This window comes from Haliotis cracherodii, unplaced genomic scaffold (assembly GCF_022045235.1).
Source record: "Haliotis cracherodii isolate W230 unplaced genomic scaffold, xgHalCrac1.p SCAF_37, whole genome shotgun sequence".
Taxonomy (NCBI): Eukaryota; Metazoa; Mollusca; class Gastropoda; order Lepetellida; family Haliotidae; genus Haliotis; species Haliotis cracherodii.
Window position 1 is genome coordinate 348,516 of NW_027266294.1, and position 24,910 is coordinate 373,425.

General features: G+C 43.1%; 1 protein-coding gene across 4 annotated transcripts in view; it reads right to left on the bottom strand.

Annotated features, from left to right (window-relative positions):
* Positions 1-24,910, bottom strand: part of LOC139477912 (uncharacterized) — a 189,223-nt gene that overhangs the window by 43,890 nt on the left and 120,423 nt on the right. For all 4 annotated transcript variants that reach the window (XM_071260352.1, XM_071260353.1, XM_071260354.1 and 1 more), the window contains 4 exons: positions 14,897-15,112; positions 9,307-9,435; positions 7,079-7,405; positions 3,946-4,668 (listed from right to left, as the gene is read on the bottom strand). In XM_071260352.1, coding sequence (XP_071116453.1) covers positions 3,946-4,668; positions 7,079-7,405; positions 9,307-9,435; positions 14,897-15,046 — 1,329 coding nt within the window. In that variant the 5' untranslated portion in view covers positions 15,047-15,112. The remainder of the gene's footprint in view (positions 1-3,945; positions 4,669-7,078; positions 7,406-9,306; positions 9,436-14,896; positions 15,113-24,910) is intronic.

Genomic DNA, 24,910 nt, shown 5'->3' on the forward strand with positions numbered 1-24,910 from the left:
GTGCACACTGGATAAGGAAGGCCAATATGTCTGACGACATTTTGTTTTGTTCATGCTATTGGATGGAAGCGCTACAGTTGTCTCACGAAACGTGTCCAGGATGGCATCAGACAACATGGCAATGCTGGGAAAGTGCCCAAGTTTAAAAGAATGAATCCAGAATGTATCCAGCTTGTGACAGTCAAACGACACAACCTTGTACTTCCTGGTCATGTCCGGTAGTGAAATCGGCTGATGTTAAGTCTCAGTAAGTCCGAACTCCCTAGACTTTATCTGGAAAGCAGGCCTGATGACACGCCTACAGTATCTCTCAGCCCTGATGACACGCCTACAGTATCTCTCAGCCCTGATGACACGCCTACAGTATCTCTCAGTACTTTCAGACGGATATGGAAGGATGCTTTTTCATTCCTGGTTAAACAGCACCCGGATCTTTGCCTTGTTTGCCAAAGCAATGTTGTTAGCCTCAGTAAAATGTCAGCAATGTGAGCCTCAGTAAAATGTCAGCAATGTCTGAGGAACTAAAGACTGATCTTCTGCAGAGATCCCTAAGACATCTGCAACATGTGCATGCCGATAAAATCTAGACCAGCAAAGAAAACTTGCTGTCACACCCAGCACCCAGGCTAGAGCCTCACCAGCCTAATTCCTTTGAGGGAGAAATGCATTACAGCTTTGACTTTGCCCAGCAAGTACACATCCCTCACAGTTCACAGCATCCAGGACCAATCTATTTTCTGACCCCTTATAAATTTGGAATATTTGGTGTTATGTGTGAAGCTACCAGCAAGCAAGTGAATTTCATCATGCCAGAGAGGTGTTACAGGAAGTGGGCACAAGCATGCTACACGTCTACTTGAGCCATTTTCCACATGGACAATTGCATAGGTCAAAACAAAAACAATTTTGTAATAGGTTACCTCTTATGGAGAGTTGAAATAATCTGCATGAAAGGGATAAACTCTGTTGTTTGCCAGTGGGTCACACTAATTTTAAACCAGACTGGGCTTTTGTAATATTCAAGTCTTAATTCAGAAGGTCTGAAGTTCACACAATTGCCGATGTTGAAATGTGTGTGTACAACTCCAGCCCTCCATCCAGAGTGAATGTCTTGACAACATGTTGTTCCCATGTTTGACAGGCAAAAGCTGTTCAATGCTGTTGGTTTTAGGAAGCTGCCAAGACTCTCACAACCGTTCCAATATTTTGAAGTTGAGAGAGACAGACCAAATCTACAGAACTGGAGGAGGTGACATCTACAGGACTGTCTCCAGTCATTGAACCTGTTGGGTTGTCTGTGGAGAGGAAATGGTACCTATACAATAAGATCAGAAGCCAGCAGTAGCTCCACCTGATGTAGACGAGCCAAGTGTTAGTCATGAGTCTGAACTTGGCCATGCTGACCTGGAGATCCCACGACCCACACGTAAACGACCTACATGTTCTTACAGCAAAGAATCTGGACACAGGAATGAGGTCATTCATGTTCACATTGGCTGTCCTAAGAGAAAGCCTGACACTGACGCTGAAGTTGAATGTGACGACAATGGTCGCCTACTGTATCCAGAATCCATGAATGCAATTAACAGTATGATGAAGTGTACGAGCGCCTTTAGCTGCTAGTGAAGTCAGGGTTAGGGTTAGGATAGAATTTGTGGTTATTTGTTTGTTGTGTCAATATGTCAAAAGTCACATTATCCCGTAAGATTGTGTGTTCTTAAAGTTTATATTACACAGAATGTGTGCTTAAGAAACATTGTTTGGATGATGTCATTGTATGACCCAATTTACTTCAAGTCAAAGTGGGGGCACGGGTGGCCCTGCCATCTTAGGTGCTGTAATTCGTTGTGCAGAGTTGCATCCCTTGGGAACGCCAGAAACCTATGATTGTGGGTTTGAATGCCAGTTAGCCCTGATTATGTTTCTAGGTTTGTCAGCACCATACCCATGCTTGTGGGTTTCACCAAAGTGGTAAACGTCCTTAACCTGCATCACTTTGGGGCTTTCCTCTCACATCAAGCTTACATGTCGTGATATAGCTGCAATTCTGCTAAAAGCGGCGTTAAACCCAACTCGCTCACTCAAGTCAAAGTTTTATTTTTGTTAAACTTGACGACAATTTCGGTCTGGTTTTTCATTGACATTGTGTTCCTCACCAGGGAATAAAGGTTATTAGATTTACATAATCTTGTTTCAAGACATCTTGTTGTCTTTTTATGAAGAAAACAAAACATCCAACTTCATCTTTTTGACTTGTGCAGGGAAATGGCACGTATAGGGCACACTTACTTTGACCTGAGTGTTTGGCACAGAATTTAATTTGAGGTTATTCGTTTTTTGTATCAGTCAAAAGTAACATTAGCCAACAACTTTGTGTTTTCCTAAAGTTTTGAAAGATTTATGCCACAGAAACCTTGTTTTGGTCTGGTGTTTAACTGATATTGTGTTCCTCACCAGGAAATAAAGGTTATCTGTTTTTTATAACACAACTGAAACACACCTCCTGAAATATCTCCCCAACCAACACAATTCAAACACACCTCTTGAAATCTCTCCCAACACAACTGAAACACACCTCCTGAAATATCTTCTCAACAAACACAACTGAAACACACCTCCTGAAATATCTCCCCAACCAACACAACTGAAACACACCTCCTGAAATATCTCCCCAACCAACACAACTGAAACACACCTCCTGAAATATCTCCCCAACCAACACAACTGAAACATACCTCCTGAAATATCTCCTCAACAAACACAACTGAAACACACCTCCTGAAATATCTCCCCAACCATCACAACTGAAACACACCTCCTGAAATATCTCCCCAACCAACACAACTGAAACACACCTCCTGAAATATCTCCCTAACCAACACAACTGAAACACACCTCCTGAAATATCTCCCCAACCAACACAACTGAAACACACCTCCTGAAATATCTCCCCAACCAACACAACTGAAACACACCTCCTGAAATATCTCCTCAACCAACACAACTGAAACACACCTCCTGAAATATCTCCCACCACAACTGAAACATACCTCCTGAAATATCTCCCCAAACAACACAACTGAAACATACCTCCTGAAATATCTCCCAACACAACTGAAACACACCTCCTGAAATATCTTTCCAACCAACACAACTGAAACACGCCTCCTGAAATATCTCCCCAACCATCACAACTGAAACACACCTCCTGAAATATCTCCTCAACCAACACAACTGAAACACACCTCCTGAAATATCTCCCTAACCAACACAACTGAAACACACCTCCTGAAATATCTCCCCAACCAACACAACTGAAACACACCTCCTGAAATATCTCCCTAACCAACACAACTGAAACACACCTCCTGAAATATCTCCCAACACAACTGAAACATACCTCCTGAAATATCTCCTCAACAAACACAACTGAAACACACCTCCTGAAATATCTCCCCAACCAACACAACTGAAACACACCTCCTGAAATATCTCCCAACACAACTGAAACATACCTCCTGAAATATCTCCTCAACAAACACAACTGAAACACACCTCCTGAAATATCTCCCCAACCAACACAACTGAAACACACCTCCTGAAATATATCCCAACACAACTGAAACATACCTCCTGAAATATCTCCCCAACCAACACAACTGAAACACACCTCCTGAAATATCTCCCTAACCAACACAACTGAAACACACCTCCTGAAATATCTCCCCAACCAACACAACTGAAACATACCTCCTGAAATATCTCCCTAACCATCACAACTGAAACACACCTCCTGAAATATCTCCCAACACAACTGAAACATACCTCCTGAAATATCTCCCCAACCAACACAACTGAAACACACCTCCTGAAATATCTCCCCAACCAACACAACTGAAACACACCTCCTGAAATATCTCCCCAACCAACACAACTGAAACATACCTCCTGAAATATCTCCAGCGCTTCGTGGCAAGACTTGGGATCATTCCTCTCATCATCTGAAAATGCCACCTTCCTCTGGGGAACTTTGACCGGTATCGGAACCGGGGCCACGCCCGACCTGCCATGGCCAGGGTTCCCCACATGTCTCTTGTCCGGGGGGTTCCGGAGGATCTCCGAGGCCAGACCGATCTGGTGGACGTCAGCCTGCACCAGGAAGGGCGTATAGTTTGGGTCGGTGAGGTCAGTAGGGTCAGCAGGGTCCGGTCTGGTGGCCTCACCCCCTGGGGTGGCACCTGCTGTGTGGGGCGGGGCAGGGGCGTGGTGTTGAGGGTGATCCATGTCTCTGTGACTTGGGTCAGGTGCGGCAGAGCGAGTCAGCTTAGGATGGAAGGTTGTCATCTCTCGGCCCTGTTTCATGATGTGGTGTTCCCGAGCTTCGTGTTTCCCTTTCCCGTCCTCCTCTTTGTCTTCTCCATCTGCTTCTGAAGCCCCGGATCCTTCAGATGAGTTCTCTGGATACTCCATCACCGTGTCATACGTCTCGCTGTGAGGCTTGCCTCGCCGGAACCGCTTCCTCTTGCCCTTCTTGATGAGATCTTTGTGAATTGTCTTGCTCTGGGTGTGGTAGCGACTCTTCACCAGATTCTTCTCAGTGATGTTGACTGATGCTTCATCCCCTCGGTCAGTGAAGTCTTCTCCTTTGTCTTTGTTTCTCAGCTCCTCCTGAAACACACAGAAGGCACTGTAGAATCTCAGCTATCGCTACGTGTGTTGCGCAGTCTACCATCTTTACTTTTGTTGTGCTGTCTACCATCTTTACTTATGTTGTGCTGTCTACCATCTTTACGAATGTTGATATGTTGTCCTGTCTGCAATCTTAACTTATGTTGTGCTTTCAACAATTTTTACTATTATTGTGCTGTCTACCATTTTTACTTATGTTGTGCAGTTTGAATTTTTACTTATGTTGTGCTGTCTACCATCTTTACATATGTTGATATGTTGTCCTGTCTGCAATCTTAACTTATGTTGTGCTTTCAACAATTTTTACTATTATTGTGCTGTCTACCATTTTTACTTATGTTGTGCAGTTTAAATTTTTACTTATGTTGTGCTGTCTACCATCTTTACATATGTTGATATGTTGTCCTGTCTGCAATCTTAACTTATGTTGTGCTTTCAACAATTTTTACTATTATTGTGCTGTCTACCATTTTTACTTATGTTGTGCTGATTAAATCTTTACTTATGTTGTGCTGTCTAAAGTCTTTACGTATGTTGTGCTGTCAACCATTTTCATATATGTTGATATGTAGTATTGTCTACAGTCTTTTCACATGTTGTGCTGTCTACCATTTTTACTTATGTTGTGCTGTTTAAATCTTTACTTATGTTGTGTTGTCTACAATCTTACCAATCTGTATGTATGATGTGTTATGTTGTCTACCATCTTTACGTATGTTGTGTGTTATGTTGTCTACCATCTTTACGTTTGTTGTGTGTTATGTTGTCTACCATCTTTACGTATGTTGGGTGTTATGATGTCTACCATCTTTACTTATGTTGTGTGTTATGTTGTCTACCATCTTTACATATGTTGTGTGTTATGTTGTCTACCATCTTTACGTATGTTGTGTGTTATGTTGTCTACCATCTTTACGTATGATGTTTGTTATGTTGTCTACCATCTTTACATATGTTGTGTGTTGTGTTGTCTACATTCTTTATGCATGTTGGGTGTTATGATGTCTACCCTCTTTACGTATGTTGTGTGTTATGCTGTCTACCCTCTTTACGTATGTTGTGTGTTAAGTTGTCTACCATCTTTACGTATGTTGTGTGTTATGTTGTCTACCATCTTTACGTATGTTGTGTGTTAAGTTGTCTACCATCTTTACGTATGTTGTGTGTTATGTTGTCTACCATCTTTACGTATGTTGTGTTATGTTGCCTACCATCTTTACGTTTGTTGTGTGTTATGTTTCTACCATCTGTACGTTTGTTGTGTGATGTTGTCTACCATCTTTACGTATGTTGTGTGTTATGTTGTCTACCATCTGTACGTTTGTTGTGTGATGTTGTCTACCATCTTTACGTATGTTGTGTGTGATGTTGTCTACCATCTTTACGTTTGCTGTGTGTTATGCTGTCTACCATCTTTACGTTTGTTGTGTGTTATGCTGTCTACCATCTTTACGTTTGTTGTGTGTTATGCTGTCTACCATCTTTACGTTTGTTGTGTGTTATGTTGTGTACCATCTTTACGTTTGTTGTGTGTTATGCTGTCTACCATCTTTACGTATGTTGTGTGTTATGTTGTCTACCATCTTTACATATGTTGTGTGTTATGTTGTCTACCATCTTTACATATGTTGTGTGTTGTGTTGTCTACCATCTTTACGTATGTTGTGTGTTATGTTGCCTACCATCTGTACGTTTGATGTTTGTTATGTTGTCTACCATATTTACGTATGTTGTGTGTTGTGTTGTCTACCATCTTTACGTATGTTGTGTGTTGTGTTGTCTACCATCTTTACGTATGTTGTGTGTTGTGTTGTCTACCATCTTTACGTATGTTGTGTGTTATGTTGTCTACCATCTTTACGTATGTTGTGTGTTGTGTTGTCTACCATCTTTACGTATGTTGTGTGTTGTGTTGTCTACCATCTTTACGTATGTTGTGTGTTGTGTTGTCTACCATCTTTACGTATGTTGTGTTGTCTACCATCTTTACGTATGTTGTGTGTTGTGTTGTCTACCATCTTTACGTATGTTGTGTGTTGTGTTGTCTACCATCTTTACGTATGTTGTGTGTTATGTTGTCTACCATCTGTACGTATGTTGTGTGTTGTGTTGTCTACCATCTTTACGTATGTTGTGTGTTGTGTTGTCTACCATCTTTACGTATGTTGTGTGTTGTGTTGTCTACCATCTTTACGTATGTTGTGTGTTATGTTGTCTACCATCTTTACGTATGTTGTGTGTTATGTTGTCTACCATCTTTACGTATGTTGTGTGTTGTGTTGTCTACCATCTTTACGTATGTTGTGTGTTGTGTTGTCTACCATCTTTACGTATGTTGTGTGTTGTGTTGTCTACCATCTTTACGTATGTTGTGTGTTGTGTTGTCTACCATTTCAATGGCCTCGGCTTCCTCTTCCTCTGGCATTTCTGGAACTCTCTTTAACGTGTCGTCGTTGTGGATGTTGTCCGCCTCCTCCGCCAACAGTGCGATGTCCCCCTGCTGCAGCGCCATCTGCATGCTGTTGCGGGAGCGGTAGATGCCGGGCTGGCTGCTGCTGGCGTAGCTCTTCCGCTCCGCCAGGTCGTACATGCACTGCTCCGAGCTGATCCAGCACACGGCGTAGATGGCGGCACACACGAACACGAGGAATGTCGCCGCCGCGATCCCGACAAACAACCACAGCAGACTGAAGCCTCCAGGAACACTCATCTTGTACTGAAACAGTAACAGCATCATGGGTGCCACAGCCGAACAAGTGGCCGTACAGAATCTCATCCCAGTGTCACGTAATATCAAATATATCAACATGAGTTGTATTGAAAAGTGTTGATATATTTGACATCAAACGACACGACTAGAAATTCTATTGATCATCCAAAATCTAAATTTTACTTTAACTTTCTCAGTAATAACAGGTGTGTGAGTTTTTGAGTGAGTGAGTGAGTGAGTGAGTCGGATTCTACTTTGAACTGATGAATCTGAGACGATTTACCACTTTGGTGAAACAGGAGCACGGATATGGAGCTGACAAACCTAGAAGGAGCCCCAGTTACAGTCCTCCTGTGTTACAGCTCTCCTGTGTTACAGTCCACCTGTGTTACAGTCAATCTGTTACAGTCCACCTGTGTTACAGTCCACCTGTTACAGTACTGTGTTACAGTCCACCTGTGTTACGGTCCACCTGTTACAGTACTGTGTTACAGTCCACCTGTGTTACAGTCCACCTGTTACAGTACTGTGTTACAGTCCACCTGTGTTACAGTCCACCTGTGTTAAAGTCCACCTGTTTTACAGTCCACCTCTGTTACAGTCCACCTGTTACAGTACTGTGTTACAGTCCACCATGTTACAGTCCTGTGTTACAGTCCACCTGTGTTACAGTATACCTGTTACAGCCAACCCGTTACAGTCCAGTGTTAGTCCACCTGTGTAACAGTCCTCCTGTGTTACAGTCCACCTGTTACAGTCCACATGTTACAGTACATCTCTGTTACAGTCCACCCCGGTTACAGTCCGCCTCTGTTACAGTCCACCTGTGGTACAGTCCACCTGTTACAGTCCACCTGTGGTACAGTCCACCCGTTACAGTCCACCTGTGTTACAGTCCACCTGTTACAGTCCACCTGTTTTACAGTCCACCTGTGGTACAGTCCACCTGTTACAGTCCACCTGTGTTACAGTCCACCTGTTACAGTCCACCTCTGTTACAATTCACCGCTGTTACAGTCCATCTCTGTTACAGTCCTCCTGTGTTACAGTCCAATGTAACAGTCCACTTGTTACAGTTCTCTTGTGTTACAGTCCACCTCTTTTACAGACCACCTGTGTTACAGTCCACTGTGTTACAGTCCTGTGTTAGTCCACTTGTGTAACAGTTCTCCTGTGTTACAGACCACCTGTGTTACAGTCCACTGTGTTACAGTCCACCTGTGTTACAGTCCACCTGTGTTACAGTCCATCTGCGTTACAGTCCACCTCTATTACAGTCCACCTGTGTTACAGTCCATCTGCGTTACAGTCCACCTCTGTTACAGTCCACCTGTGTTACAGTCCTCCTGTGTTACAGTCCTCCTGTGTTACAGTCCACTGTGTTACAGTCCACCTGTGTTACAGTCCACCTGTGTTACAGTCCACCTGTGTAACAGTCCTGTGTTACAGTCCACTGTGTTACAGTCCACCTGTGTTACAGTCCACCTGTGTAACAGTCCTGTGTTACAGTCCAATGTGTTACAGTCCACTGTGTTACAGTCCACCTGTGTTACAGTATACCTGTTACAGCCAACCCGTTACAGTCCTGTGTTAGTCCACCTGTTTAACAACCCACCTGTTACAGTCCACATGTTACAGTCCGCCTCTGTTACAGTCCACCTGTGGTACAGTCCTCCTCTGTTACAGTCCACCTGTTACAGTCCACATGTCACAGTCCACCTGTGGTACAGTCGACATGTTACAGTCCACCTCTGTTACAGTCCACCTGTGTTACAGTCCACCTGTGTTACAGTCCTCCTGTGTTACAGTCCATCTATGGTGTCATGTCCTGTCATGTGACATGGTGTCATGTACTGTTGTGACATGGTGTCATGTCCTGTCATGTGACATCAAGCTGTTCCACATACCACCTGCAGCATCAGGGTGTTGCGGTGAGGTACCAGGTCTGCCTGGACGCTGTATGCATCTTGCAGGGACGGTGCCGTCACATTCAGAACCACTCGGAAATCATCAGATTCTTGGAATCGGACAGAACCCTGAAAAATATAAACCTCGAGTGAGTGAGTGAGTGAGTGAGTGAGTGAGTGAGTGAGTGAGTGCCAGCTCATGCAGACAGCTCATGTAGACAGTTCATGTTGCATTAAGTGTTTAAGAGCTTGCCTTCTGCCTAAGCAATTTTGGCTGACCTGTCTCTCTTTGCGACTCTTGTGTGTGAGTATTGTACACATATCTATTGTGAGTTTGGTATTCACAGAATTTCTGTTTTGGTATGATATATGGTTTCATTTTTGCAGACAGCTCATGTAGAATGTAGCTTGTCCTCCCAGCAGCCTCTGGCCGGTGCACATATCCACTGAAGGTGACCCAGTGCCTGTGCTACCCCTGTGATGTCGTCGACCCCCGTGGAGGGGGTTCATTAGTGTGTTTGTGTGACAGCGTTGTGGTGACTAGCAACGACCCTGAGGACAACACACCCGAGGAGTATCTGTGATGAGGAGGTCACCCGAGGCGTGTCGCCGTGTTGAGGTTGTCACCTGGTAAGGCCCCGATCAGGTCGGACATGAGTGGGGCTCCGAGCGTTGACTTGTTGATACAGCGGCCTCCTGACCACACACAGCCTTAATGTGTTTGTTTGAGGAAGTAACAGGTATAACAGCACTATAATAGTGTGTGAAACTCCGTCCACACAATCCGATAGGCTCTGTCAGTTGCCCGGTCTTACGTTTCACTGGAGAGACACTGTGAAGGAAGACAGTCGAGAGAAGACACTGAGAAGGAAAACAGTGGAGAGAAGACACTGGAGAGACACTGGAGAGACACTGGAGAGACAATAGGAACTGTGAGGGACAACGTCCTTCGTCCCAGTCTACCTCTCTCAGCTCTCATCTGTAGCAGTTCTACTCTCAATCAGCTGGTTTTTTTCTTTTGATAAACACTGAACAGTTTCACTCTGCTCTGAACAATTTACTTAAAAGCGTTTCACATGCAATAAACTATTTAACTCTCAATAATCAGCGTTACATTCAATTAAAGCATTCACTCTGTAGAACCAATTCCAAACTAGTATCCCAAAAATTTTATTATTAATAAACTGTACTGTCATGTTTGCTATTTGTGATTGTCTGTAAATGAAGGCATGTTAAGACTGTCTGTCAGGGGAGACATGTTGATTGTCAAAGGAGGCATGTTATGATTGTCTGTTAAAGTGGGCATGTTGAGACTGTCTGTCAAAGAAGGCATGTTGAGACTGTCTGTCAAAGAAGGCATGTTGAGACTGTCAATGAAGGCATGTTCTGATTGTCAAAGAAGGTATGTTGTGATTGTCAAAGAAGGTATGTTGTGATTGTCAAAGAAGGCACGTTGAGACTGTCAATGAAGGCATGCTGTGATTGACAAAGAAGGTATGTTGTGATTGTCAAAAAAGGCATGTTGTCCCACACATACAAACACACACACACACACACAGCCCAACGCCTGCCCCCCCCCCCCCCCCCCTTTTTCTCTTCCCCCCCCCCCACCCCCCTCTCTCTCTTTTCCCCCACCACCACACACACACACACACACACACACACAGAGTGATATGCTGCACTGTGAATCATGCTTCTGATGGCTGTCGGTCTGCACTGAAACACCATCAAATCAATTGATAATCACATTAAAAGTTTGTATCTGTTTTCTCATTAAAGTATATCAATGATAATATTCATAAGAAATGAGAATAGGAAACTTTCTGAGTGGATATCCTGATTGCAATTAGCGTCTTCTTAATCTCCAATTTGAGGACCATAACTTTCTAAAGTGGCTTGTAAATTGACTAGCCAGAAAACAATCTCTCATCGATACACGTTAATGTTGCAACCAATTTAGTCCCCGATACATCACAATGAAATACAGTGAGGGAAGCTGGCGGAACAGCAGGGTGACCTTTTCTTGTCTGCAATTAGTGAGTCCTAACGAGGACATGTTGGGCGGACAGCCATTGCACAAGGCGCAGATCTAATCAGAGATGGGAGAACGTGTGACTCTCGCACCTTGCAGCATCTCAGAAAATTACAGGACGGACATGATACCTACTACCACCGGTCAGTCCTGACAGCTCGCGTCACGGCTCCACGAGACCCCAAGATTAACGACTCTGTGGTATTATTGACAGGAAGCCAGAGCTGTGAGGAGGTGACATCACCTCAGTCAGTTTGTCCTCGACATGACGGACACTCCCAGCAGGAGCACGATAAACACAGGAACACTCGTCTGATGAGAAAGAATTTGGTCAAGTCAGCTCCAATAAAGGAGTTGATGTAATCTTTGAATTTGCTTCACTTCTTGTTAGGTACTGTATGGATTTTAAACAAAGAGTGTCCTTGTCATGAATCTTGTATTGCTGGAAGTTCTTATGACGTGCCAAGTCAGTTGCTCAGCAAATTACTGGTGTGACCTGAAGACTTCAGTGTTCTGTTGTTGGCTTGCAAGACGACCACCGTCTGTCAGTGTTCTGTTGTTGGCTTGCAAGACGACCACCGTCTGTCAGTGTTCTGCTGTTGGCTTGCAAGACAACCACCGTCTGTCAGTGTTCTGTTGTTGGCTTGCAAGACAACCACCGTCTGTCAGTGTTCTGTTGTTGGCTTGCAAGACGACCACCGTCTGTCAGTGTTCTGTTGTTGGCTTGCAAGACGACCACCGTCTGTCAGTGTTCTGTTGTTGGCTTGCAAGACGACCACCGTCTGTCAGTGTTCTGTTGTTGGCTTGCAAGACGACCACCGTCTGTCAGTGTTCTGCTGTTGGCTTGCAAGACAACCACCGTCTGTCAGTGTTCTGTTGTTGGCTTGCAAGACAACCACCGTCTGTCAGTGTTCTGTTGTTGGCTTGCAAGACGACCACCGTCTGTCAGTGTTCTGTTGTTGGCTTGCAAGACAACCACCGTCTGTCAGTGTTCTGTTGTTGGCTTGCAAGACAACCACCGTCTGTCAGTGTTCTGTTGTTGGCTTGCAAGACAACCACCGTCTGTCAGTGTTCTGTTGTTGGCTTGCAAGACGACCACCGTCTGTCAGTGTTCTGTTGTTGGCTTGCAAGACGACCACCGTCTGTCAGTGTTCTGTTGTTGGCTTGCAAGACGACCACCGTCTGTCAGTGTTCTGTTGTTGGCTTGCAAGACGACCACCGTCTGTCAGTGTTCTGTTGTTGGCTTGCAAGACGACCACCGTCTGTCAGTGTTCTGTTGTTGGCTTGCAAGACGACCACCGTCTGTCAGTGTTCTGTTGTTGGCTTGCAAGACGACCACCGTCTGTCAGTGTTCTGTTGTTGGCTTGCAAGACGACCACCGTCTGTCAGTGTTCTGTTGTTGGCTTGCAAGACAACCACCGTCTGTCAGTGTTCTGTTGTTGGCTTGCAAGACGACCACCGTCTGTCAGTGTTCTGTTGTTGGCTTGCAAGACAACCACCGTCTGTCAGTGTTCTGTTGTTGGCTTGCAAGACGACCACCGTCTGTCAGTGTTCTGTTGTTGGCTTGCAAGACGACCACCGTCTGTCAGTGTTCTGCTGTTGGCTTGCAAGACAACCACCGTCTGTCAGTGTTCTGTTGTTGGCTTGCAAGACAACCACCGTCTGTCAGTGTTCTGTTGTTGGCTTGCAAGACGACCACCGTCTGTCAGTGTTCTGTTGTTGGCTTGCAAGACAACCACCGTCTGTCAGTGTTCTGTTGTTGGCTTGCAAGACAACCACCGTCTGTCAGTGTTCTGTTGTTGGCTTGCAAGACAACCACCGTCTGTCAGTGTTCTGTTGTTGGCTTGCAAGACGACCACCGTCTGTCAGTGTTCTGTTGTTGGCTTGCAAGACGACCACCGTCTGTCAGTGTTCTGTTGTTGGCTTGCAAGACAACCACCGTCTGTCAGTGTTCTGTTGTTGGCTTGCAAGACGACCACCGTCTGTCAGTGTTCTGTTGTTGGCTTGCAAGACGACCACCGTCTGTCAGTGTTCTGTTGTTGGCTTGCAAGACAACCACCGTCTGTCAGTGTTCTGTTGTTGGCTTGCAAGACGACCACCGTCTGTCAGTGTTCTGTTGTTGGCTTGCAAGACGACCACCGTCTGTCAGTGTTCTGTTGTTGGCTTGCAAGACGACCACCGTCTGTCAGTGTTCTGTTGTTGGCTTGCAAGACAACCACCGTCTGTCAGTGTTCTGTTGTTGGCTTGCAAGACGACCACCGTCTGTCAGTGTTCTGCTGTTGGCTTGCAAGACGACCACTGTCTGTGAGGGTATGGTAACTCTGGTCAGGGGATGGCTCCTGGTGTCCCAGTGAAGAGGGTGACACTCTGACACTAATTGTCCAACATCACCCACGACTTGACCATCTCCCTGACACTAATTGTCCAACATGACCCACGAATTGACCATCTCCCTGACACTAATTGTCCAACATGACCCACGACTTGACCATCTCCCTGACACTAATTGTCCAACATCACCAACAACAACTTGACCATCTCCCTGACACTTATTGTCCAACATCACCCACGACTTGACCATCTCGCTGACACTAATTGTCCAACATCACCGACGACTTGACCATCTCCCTGACACTAATTGTCCAACATCACCAACAACAACTTGACCATCTCCCTGACACTTATTGTCCAACATCACCCACGACTTGACCATCTCCCTGACACTAATTGTCAAACATCACCCCCAACAACGTGACCACCTCCCTGACACTAATTGTCCAACATCATCGACGACTTGACCACCTCCCTGACATTAATTGTCCAACATCACCCCCAACAACTTGACCACCTCCCTGAGACTAACTGTCCAACATCACCCACAACAACTTGACCACCTCCCTGACACTAATTGTCAAACATCACCCACAACAACTTGACCACCTCCCTGAGACTAATTGCCCAACATCACCGACGACTTGACCATCTCCCTGACACTAATTGTCCAACATCACCAACAACAACTTGACCATCTCCCTGACAGTAAATGTCCAACATCACCCACAACAACTTGACCACCTCCCTAACACTAATTGTCCAACATTACTGCAACATCTTCCTGACCTATAATTGCTGACCATGGAGTACGGCATTCCTCAGCCATTCAGTGACAATCCATCAACAGACAAATGAGCTGGGGGGGGGGGGGGGGGGGGGGGGGGGGGGGGGACATGACCATGGGTCTGTCAAGTGGACAATGTTTACTCCAGGTCATGGTGTTCATTGTCCAGCCTGATGTCTGGGACAGATAGTCTCAAAGGGTCACACAATAGGATGATGTCTAACAAAGCCGCTGATGTTAACATAGATGCTTGACTGGTCATTAACAGGTGTTTGTATAGAGACCAGGGGCTGTATATGTTAACATAGATGCTTGACTGGTCATTAACAGGTGTTTGTATAGAGACCAGGGGCTGTATATGTTAACATTGAGTGAGTGAGTGAGTGAGTGAGTGGGTGGGTGGGTGGGTAAGTGAGTGAGTGAGTGAGTGAGTGACTTACACTGTAGTTGGTTCTGATGACAAGGGGCAGTTGGTTCTTGGCACTGATTCCTTCTGGCAGCTTATCCAACAGCAACAGGTGTGATGCCATCTCATCTCCATAGCAACTACATCCTGATAGGACCAGTGCCGCCAACATGAGGACTTCCATCTGCTCTGGTGTCACCTTCCAGATTCTGAAACAGGGCGTCGATTCATCCTTGTCTTCTCTCAGTGCCTGCAATATACACAAATAGTTGGTACAGTTTGCAGCATACACAAATAGTTGGTACAGTATGCAGCATACACAAATAGTTGGTACAGTATGCAGTATACACAAATAGTTGGTACAGTATGCAGCATACACAAATAGTTGGTACAGTATGGAGCATACACAAATAGTTGGTACAGTATGGAGCATACACAAATAGTTGGTACAGTATGCAGTATACACAAATAGTTGGTACAGTATGGAGCATACACAAATAGTTGGTACAGTATGCAGTATACACAAATAGTTGGTACAGTATGCAGTATACACAAATAGTTGGTACGGTATGCAGTATACACAAATAGTTGGTACAGTATGCAGTATACACAAATAGTTGGTACAGTATGCAGCATACACAAATAGTTGGTACAGTATGCAGCATACACAAATAGTTGGTACAGTATGCAGTATACACAAATAGTTGGTACAGTATGCAGCATACACAAATAGTTGATACGGTATGCAGCATACACAAATAGTTGGTACAGTATGCAGCATACACAAATAGTTGGTACAGTATGCAGCATACACAAATAGTTGGTACAGTATGCAGCATACACAAATAGTTGATACAGTATGCAGTATACACAAATAGTTGGTACAGTATGCAGCATAAACAAATAGTTGGTAGTTTTCTCTGAATCTAACCTCAATGATCCAGTTTGCTCTATATGCATGTAATAAGAGGCAACTAACGGGATTAGGTGCAGTCAAGGTCACTTGAGGCGACTCACGGGATCAGATGGTCAGGCTCACTGACTTAATATATACATTGTGTCCCAGATGCATGGATCGATGCTCATGATGTCAATCACTGGATTGTCTCATCCAGATTTGATTATTTACATATTCACGTGGCCTCAACATATATCACAACACGGAGATGTCTTGGAGCGACACTGTCAATGTGGCCTGAGCATATATCACAACACGGCATATATCACAACACGGATATGTCTGAACCGCCGTCATATAGCTGGAATATTGCTGAGTGCGGCGTTAAACAACAAACCAACCAACGGAGATGTCTGGGAACGACACTGTCAATGTGACTGCCATGTTTATATCACAACACGGAGATGTCTGGGAGCAACACTGTCAATGTGACTGCCATGTATATATCACAACACGGAGATGTCTGGGAGCAACACTGTCAATGTGACTGCCATGTATATATCACAACACGGAGATGTCTGGGAGCGACACTGTCAATGTGACTGCCATGTATATATCACAACACGGAGATGTCTGGGAGTGACACTGTCAATGTGGCTGCCATGTGACCTCAGCGTATATCTCAACACTGAGATGTCTGGGAGCGACACTGTCAATGTGACTGCCATGTATATATCACAACACGGAGATGTCTGGGAGCGACACTGTCAATGTGACTGCCATGTATATATCACAACACGGAGATGTCTGGGAGTGACACTGTCAATGTGGCTGCCATGTGGCCTCAGCGTATATCTCAAAACTGAGATGTCTGGGAGCGACACTGTCAATGTGACTGCCATGTTTATATCACAACACGGAGATGTCTGGGAGCGACACTGTCAATGTGACTGCCATGTATATATCACAACATGGAGATGTCTGGGAGCGACACTGTCAATGTGACTGCCATGTATATATCACAACACGGAGATGTCTGGGAGCGACACTGTCAATGTGACTGCCATGTATATATCACAACACGGAGATGTCTGGGAGCGACACTGTCAGTGTGGCCTCAGCGTATATCACAACACGGAGGTGTCTGGGAGCGACACTGTCAATGTGGCTACCATGTATATATCACAACACGGAGATGTCTGGGAGCGACACTGTCAATGTGGCCTGAGCATATATCACAACACGGAGATGTCTGGGAGTGACACTGTCAATGTGGCTGCCATGTATATATCACAACACGGAGATGTCTGGGAGCGACACTGTCAATGTGACTGCCATGTATATATCACAACACGGAGATGTCTGGGAGCGACACTGTCAATGTGGCCTGAGCATATATCACAACACGGAGATGTCTGGGAGCGACACTGTCAATGTGACTGCCATGTATATATCACAACACGGAGATGTCTGGGAGTGACACTGTCAATGTGACTGCCATGTATATATCACAACACGGAGATGTCTGGGAGCGACACTGTCAATGTGGCCTGAGCATATATCACAACACGGAGATGTCTGGGAGTGACACTGTCAATGTGGCTGCCATGTGGCCTCAGCGTATATCACAACAAGGAGATTCCATTCCATTAGATAGTTGTTAATGAAGGGAGATATGCTTGTGGAGCTAAAAATTCCACATTTTGTCAAAATCACTTAGGATGGTTTTGTTTCCCCCATACCACATGACATGTATGAGACAACACAATGACACATGACAATAGAGTTGCGACAAAGCAGAAGTTGAGAACTGAGAGAGTTGTGAGAGTTGCAGCAGCTGTGAGAGTGAGAATAGTTGAGAGTGAGAGAATACTTGAGAATGAGTGAGTGAGTATGGTTTAACGCCGCTTTTAGCAATATTTCAGCAATATCACGGCAGGGGACACCAGAAATGGGCTTCACACATTGTACCCATGTCGGGAATTGAACCCGGGTCTTCGGAATACTTGAGAAAAGTTGAGAGTGAGAAAATAGTTAAAATACTGTATATGACCGCGGATAAGCCGATCCCGTAGATAAGCCGAGGTCCTAACTTGACCATTGAAATACGAGAGAAAATGATATGACCCGCAGATAAGCCGAACCAGGAAGTGAAAGGCAAAAAACACTGCGAAGTCGGACTGCAAGACATGTGCCGGTACTCGCAGATATTAAAAAATATAACGCGGAAAACGTTGTAATTATATTGAAAAAGTCATTATTATTTCTAATAAAGATATAACAAACCAGTCATCCACTTTCATAATGTGGGAAGCTGTTCCTCTTGGTTTTTTTTAATCTCATAATGATCGTTATATGTTGCCATCAACAACGAAGCGCCATTTTGTGAATCGGTATATATAAAATTATGAACCCATGAGAAAAATATATCAGCTAGAGCGAAGACTCGCAGTTTGAATTCAGCATCGTAAGCATGGCGTTTTCGTTTCAAACTCGTGATGAGATTGTCTGTCAGTCAAAATGTACCAACTTTTATAACCCCCTTTACACCACTATTGTTTGTTAATCCAATAGAATTAAATAAACTATCATACTATGAACACATTGAATGACCATCACTTACTCACAGGCTTCTCCAGTTTATTAAACTAATCTCTCGAAAACAAAGGAATTAAGCCCCTACTCCCAACACGATCGCTAAGCACCCACAACTTGAAAATGTTTGTATAAACAACATGACAATACCAATCGGCCGTTATTATCAGTGCTCATTTCCTTGTGTACCGTGTTGCTTTATAAACAACAGGAAGCAATCACAGTACACCCACTACCTAACACACCGAACTACACTACAAACCACCCTAAATCTAAATAAGGCTCTTACTCTAGAAGCAATCCTAAACCCACAAAATAAAATAGAAAAATTCAAAGCCTTAGGCGTATACTTAATCAAAACAGGACTAATAAATCGCATTTAAAACCCCAATAAACTACCAAAACCAGACCACATAATCAAACTAACAAACTTCCATACTCAGGTCCCTTAGTTCGTCCCCCAAACCCTCTTGGCATTTTTTCAAAATTTCAAAATTTCCAAAATTTTATATAAGCAACCAGCAAACACCCCTACTGGATTGCCAAACAACTTTTCCCCCTTTTCGGAAACACATTAAATGGCTTGGCCGGGCCCGTGTGCGAAATACGCTGCAGTCGGAAAGCGCACTTAAAATCTCCAATATAAGTAAGTAATCACAGTGGTCACCGTTTGTGACGTCACAGGAAACAGCTGATCACATGTTTTTGCAAATGGCGAACGGAATAACTCGCCGATACAGTTGTTTATTTGCCTCTTTCAATAAAGGTAGACATTTGTTCACTATCAATTTATGAACTTTACAAAACGTACATAATAGCTATTGGCGATTTCATCTGTAGAATATATATTGTATATATATATACATATATTGTTACATGTAAAGATTGTGGAGTTCATGAAGAACGATAAACTTTGAACATTCAGTTGAAAACTTATTATCGGAAGTAGTAACATGCATAACATTTTTTTAATAATGACAACATTGGTGTATAATAATAACTTTATTGATAATTTATAACAATAATGGCTCTAGTCGTAGCAACTTCCAAACTTTCAGGAAGTTGTGATCTATCGGACCGTCATTCAGGCGATGTTTCTGACAGATCACGATCTGAAAAATACTATCATGAAAGTGTATCCCGTGGATAAGCCGACCCCTTTCTAAAGAATCTTTTTTCTGGTCCTCAAAATTCGGCTTATACGCGGTCATATACGGCAGTTGAGAGTAAGAGAATACTTGAGAGTGAGTGAGTATGGTTTTATGCCGCTTTTAGCAATATTCCAGCAATATCACGGCGGGGGACACCAGAAATGGGCTTCATACATTGTACCCATGTTGGGAATTGAACCCGGGTCTTCGGAATACTTGAGAAAAATTGAGAGTGAGAGAATAGTTGAGAAAAGTTGAGAGTGAGAGAATAGTTGAGAAAAGTTGAGAGTGAGAGAAAAGTTGAGACGAGTTGAGTCTCGCAGTTGAAAACAGTCAAGAGTTGTTGAAAGTAGTTGAGATACGTCAACAGAGGCCATGTGAGTCTACCTCCGTCTCCAGTATCTACCTTGCATCTCGCCCAGCCCGGCTGACAACAGACCCGTGACAATAGCCACATTATTCTCCACACCTGAGGCAGGTAAACCAAATGAGGTATGCATTACACGATACAAGGAGATAAGTTTACTGCTGTGTACACCACTCCCTGGCTTTCCCTCTCACCTCCAGGCTCCCAACGACTTCAAGCGAACAATTGCAATCAGAAATTTATAAAACATACTTTATCATGTTCATCAGGCCGAACACAAATTCCTCACATCTCTTCATCTCACCTGGAAGCATGGAAAATCAGAGAGCGGAAAATATTAGTGTTTGGCACAGGCCTACTGCTGATCTAGATGTGTATCTCCAGCTCACGCAGGACTACGTTCATTGTACACCAGGACAATATAGCCCCTTATTTACAACCAGGGTCATAGAAAGGAGAGATGGACATCGCTGTATGCTGCCATACACACCAACTAGGTCATATATACCATATTTGAATGCTTCTGTATAGTGTATAGCCTCCCACCCGGAGATAGGTCAGGCATACAGGTTCTGTCGAGACTCTCAAACCAGTGACTGGATATCAGATATATCTACCGGAGTTAATAAAGTTTAAAACTCCATGTCTTCTAGTTATTATCCAAACTCATTCTTCCAACTTTTTCAGTTTGTAAACAGTAATAACCAGTGTCATGTGTGTAAACAGTAATAACAAGTGTCATGTGTGTAAACAGTAATAACCAGTGCCATGTGTGTAAACAGTAATAACCAGTGCCATGTGTGTAAACAGTAATAATGTGTGTAAACAGTGATAACCGGTGTCATGTGTGTAAACAGTAATAATGTGTGTAAACAGTAATAACAAGTGTCATGTGTGTAAACAGTAATAACCAGTGCCGTGTGTGTAAACAGTAATAACAAGTGTCATGTGTGTAAACAGTAATAATGTGTGTAAACAGTGATAACCAGTGTCATGTGTGTAAACAGTAATAACAAGTGTCATGTGTGTAAACAGTAATAACCAGTGTCATGTGTGTAAACAGTAATAACAAGTGTCATGTGTGTAAACAGTAATAACCAGTGCCATGTGTGTAAACAGTAATAACAAGTGTCATGTGTGTAAACAGTAATAATGTGTGTAAACAGTGATAACCAGTGTCATGTGTGTAAACAGTAATAATGTGTGTAAACAGTAATAACAAGTGTCATGTGTATAAACAGTAATAACCAGTGTCATGTGTGTAAACAGTAATAACAAGTGTCATGTGTGTAAACAGTAATAACAAGTGTCATGTGTGTAAACAGTAATAATGTGTGTAAACAGTAATAACAAGTATCATGTGTGTAAACAGTAATAACAAGTGTCATGTGTGTAAACAGTAATAACAAGTGTCATGTGTAAACAGTAATAACCAGTGCCATGTGTGTAAACAGTAATAACCAGTGTCATGTGTGTAAACAGTAATAACAAGTGTCATGTGTGTAAACAGTAATAACCAGTGTCATGTGTGTAAACAGTAATAACCAGTGTCATGCGTGTAAACAGTAATAACCAGTGTCATAACCAGTGTCATGTGTGTAAACAGTAAAAAACAGTGTCATGCATGTAAACAGTAATAACCAGTGTCATGTGTGTAAACAGTAATAACAAGTGTCATGTGTGTAAACAGTAATAACCAGTGTCATGTGTGTAAACAGTAATAACCAGTGCCATGTGTGTAAACAGTAATAACAAGTGTCATGTGTGTAAACAGTAATAACCAGTGTCGTGTGTGTAAATAGTAATAACAAGTGTCATGTGTATAAACAGTAATAACCAGTGTCACGTGTGTAAACAGTAATAACAAGTGTCATGCGTGTAAACAGTAATAACCAGTGTCATGCGTGTAAACAGTAATAACCAGTGTCATGTGTGTAAACAGTAATAACCAGTGCCATGTGTATAAACAGTAATAACAAGTGTCATGTGTATAAACAGTAATAACCAGTGTCATGTGTGTAAACAGTAATAACAAGTGTCATGTGTGTAAACAGTAATAACCAGTGTCATGTGTGTAAACAGTAATAACAAGTGTCATGCGTGTAAACAGTAATAACCAGTGTCATGTGTGTAAACAGTAATAACCAGTGTCATGTGTGTAAACAGTAATAACCAGTGTCATGTGTGTAAACAGTAATAACCAGTGTCATGTGTGTAAACAGTAATAACCAGTGTCATGTGTGTAAACAGTAATAACAAGTGTTGTGTGTGTAAACAGTTATATCCAGTGTCATGTGTGTAAACAGTAATAACCAGTGTCATGTGTGTAAACAGTAATAACCAGTGTCATGTGTGTAAACAGTAATAACAAGTGTCATGTGTGTAAACAGTAATAACCAGTGTCGTGTGTGTAAACAGTAATAACAAGTGTTGTGTGTGTAAACAGTTATATCCAGTGTCATGTGTGTAAACAGTAATAACCAGTGTCATGTGTGTAAACAATAATAACAAGTGTCATGTGTGTAAACAGTAATAACAAGTGTCATGTGTGTAAACAGTACTAACAAGTGTCATGTGTGTAAACAGTAATAACCAGTGCCATGTGTGTAAACAGTAATAACAAGTGTCATGTGTGTAAACAGTAATAACCAGTGCCATGTGTGTAAACAGTAATAACAAGTGCCATGTGTGTAAACAGTACTAACAAGTGTCATGTGTGTAAACAGTAATAACAAGTGTCATGTGTGTAAACAGTAATAACAAGTGTCATGTGTGTAAACAGTAATAACCAGTGCCATGTGTGTAAACAGTAATAACAAGTGTCATGTGTGTAAACAGTAATAACCAGTGTCATGTGTGTAAACAGTAATAACCAGTGTCATGTGTTTAAACAGTAATAACCAGTGTCATGTGTGTAAACAGTAATAACAAGTGTCATGTGTGTACACAGTACAGCTAACCACTGTCCTGTGTGTACACAGTACAGCTAACCAGTGTCATGTGTGTACACAGTACAGCTAACCAGTGCCATGTGTGTAAACAGTAATAACAAGTGTCATGTGTGTACACAGTACAGCTAACCAGTGTCCTGTGTGTACACAGTACAGCTAACCAGTGTCATGTGTGTAAACAGTACAGCTAACCAGTGTCACGTGTGTACACAGTACAGCTAACCAGTGTCCTGTGTGTAAACAGTAATAACAAGTGTCATGTGTGTAAACAGTAATAACCAGTGCCATGTGTGTAAACAGTACTAACAAGTGTCATGTGTGTAAACAGTAATAACAAGTGTCATGTGTGTAAACAGTAATAACAAGTGTCATGTGTGTAAACAGTAATAACCAGTGCCATGTGTGTAAACAGTAATAACAAGTGTCATGTGTGTAAACAGTAATAACCAGTGTCATGTGTGTAAACAGTAATAACCAGTGTCATGTGTTTAAACAGTAATAACCAGTGTCATGTGTGTAAACAGTAATAACAAGTGTCATGTGTGTACACAGTACAGCTAACCACTGTCCTGTGTGTACACAGTACAGCTAACCAGTGTCATGTGTGTACACAGTACAGCTAACCAGTGCCATGTGTGTAAACAGTAATAACAAGTGTCATGTGTGTACACAGTACAGCTAACCAGTGTCCTGTGTGTACACAGTACAGCTAACCAGTGTCATGTGTGTAAACAGTACAGCTAACCAGTGTCATGTGTGTAAACAGTAATAACAAGTGTCATGTGTGTAAACAGTAATAACAAGTGTCATGTGTGTAAACAGTAATAACAAGTGTCATGTGTGTAAACAGTAATAACCAGTGCCATGTGTGTAAACAGTACTAACAAGTGTCATGTGTGTAAACAGTAATAACAAGTGTCATGTGTGTAAACAGTAATAACAAGTGTCATGTGTGTAAACAGTAATAACCAGTGCCATGTGTGTAAACAGTAATAACAAGTGTCATGTGTGTAAACAGTAATAACCAGTGTCATGTGTGTAAACAGTAATAACCAGTGTCATGTGTTTAAACAGTAATAACCAGTGTCATGTGTGTAAACAGTAATAACAAGTGTCATGTGTGTACACAGTACAGCTAACCACTGTCCTGTGTGTACACAGTACAGCTAACCAGTGTCATGTGTGTACACAGTACAGCTAACCAGTGCCATGTGTGTAAACAGTAATAACAAGTGTCATGTGTGTACACAGTACAGCTAACCAGTGTCCTGTGTGTACACAGTACAGCTAACCAGTGTCATGTGTGTAAACAGTACAGCTAACCAGTGTCATGTGTGTACACAGTACAGCTAACCAGTGTCCTGTGTGTACACAGTACAGCTAACCAGTGTCATGTGTGTACACAGTACAGCTAACCAGTGTCATGTGTGTACACAGTACAGCTAACCAGTGTCCTGTGTGTACACAGTACAGCTAACCAGTGTCATGTGTGTAAACAGTAATAACCAGTGTCCTGTCTGTACACAGTACAGCTAACCAGTGTCATGTGTGTACACAGTACAGCTAACCAGTGTCCTGTGTGTACACAGTACAGCTAACCAGTGTCATGTGTTTACACAGTACAGCTAACCAGTGCCATGTGTGTAAACAGTAATAACCAGTGTCCTGTGTGTACACAGTACAGCTAACCAGTGTCCTGTGTGTACACAGTACAGCTAACCAGTGTCCTGTGTGTACACAGTACAGCTAACCAGTGTCATGTGTGTACACAGTACAGCTAACCAGTGTCATGTGTGTACACAGTACAGCTAACCAGTGTCCTGTGTGTACACAGTACAGCTAACCAGTGCCATGTGTGTAAACAGTAATAACCAGTGTCCTGTGTGTACACAGTACAGCTAACAGCCCCAGCAGCCGAGAGATTTGGGATGTCACGTGATTGTGACCACTGTAATTGATGACATCAAAATGTTCTGCAAAGCATACAAGCAGTAGTGTCTTGTGGACACCAGTTTGGGAAGATAGATCAAGCACCCAGTAATCACTGAACTTTGAACTCAGTATGATGCTGTAGTATCCACGAAGA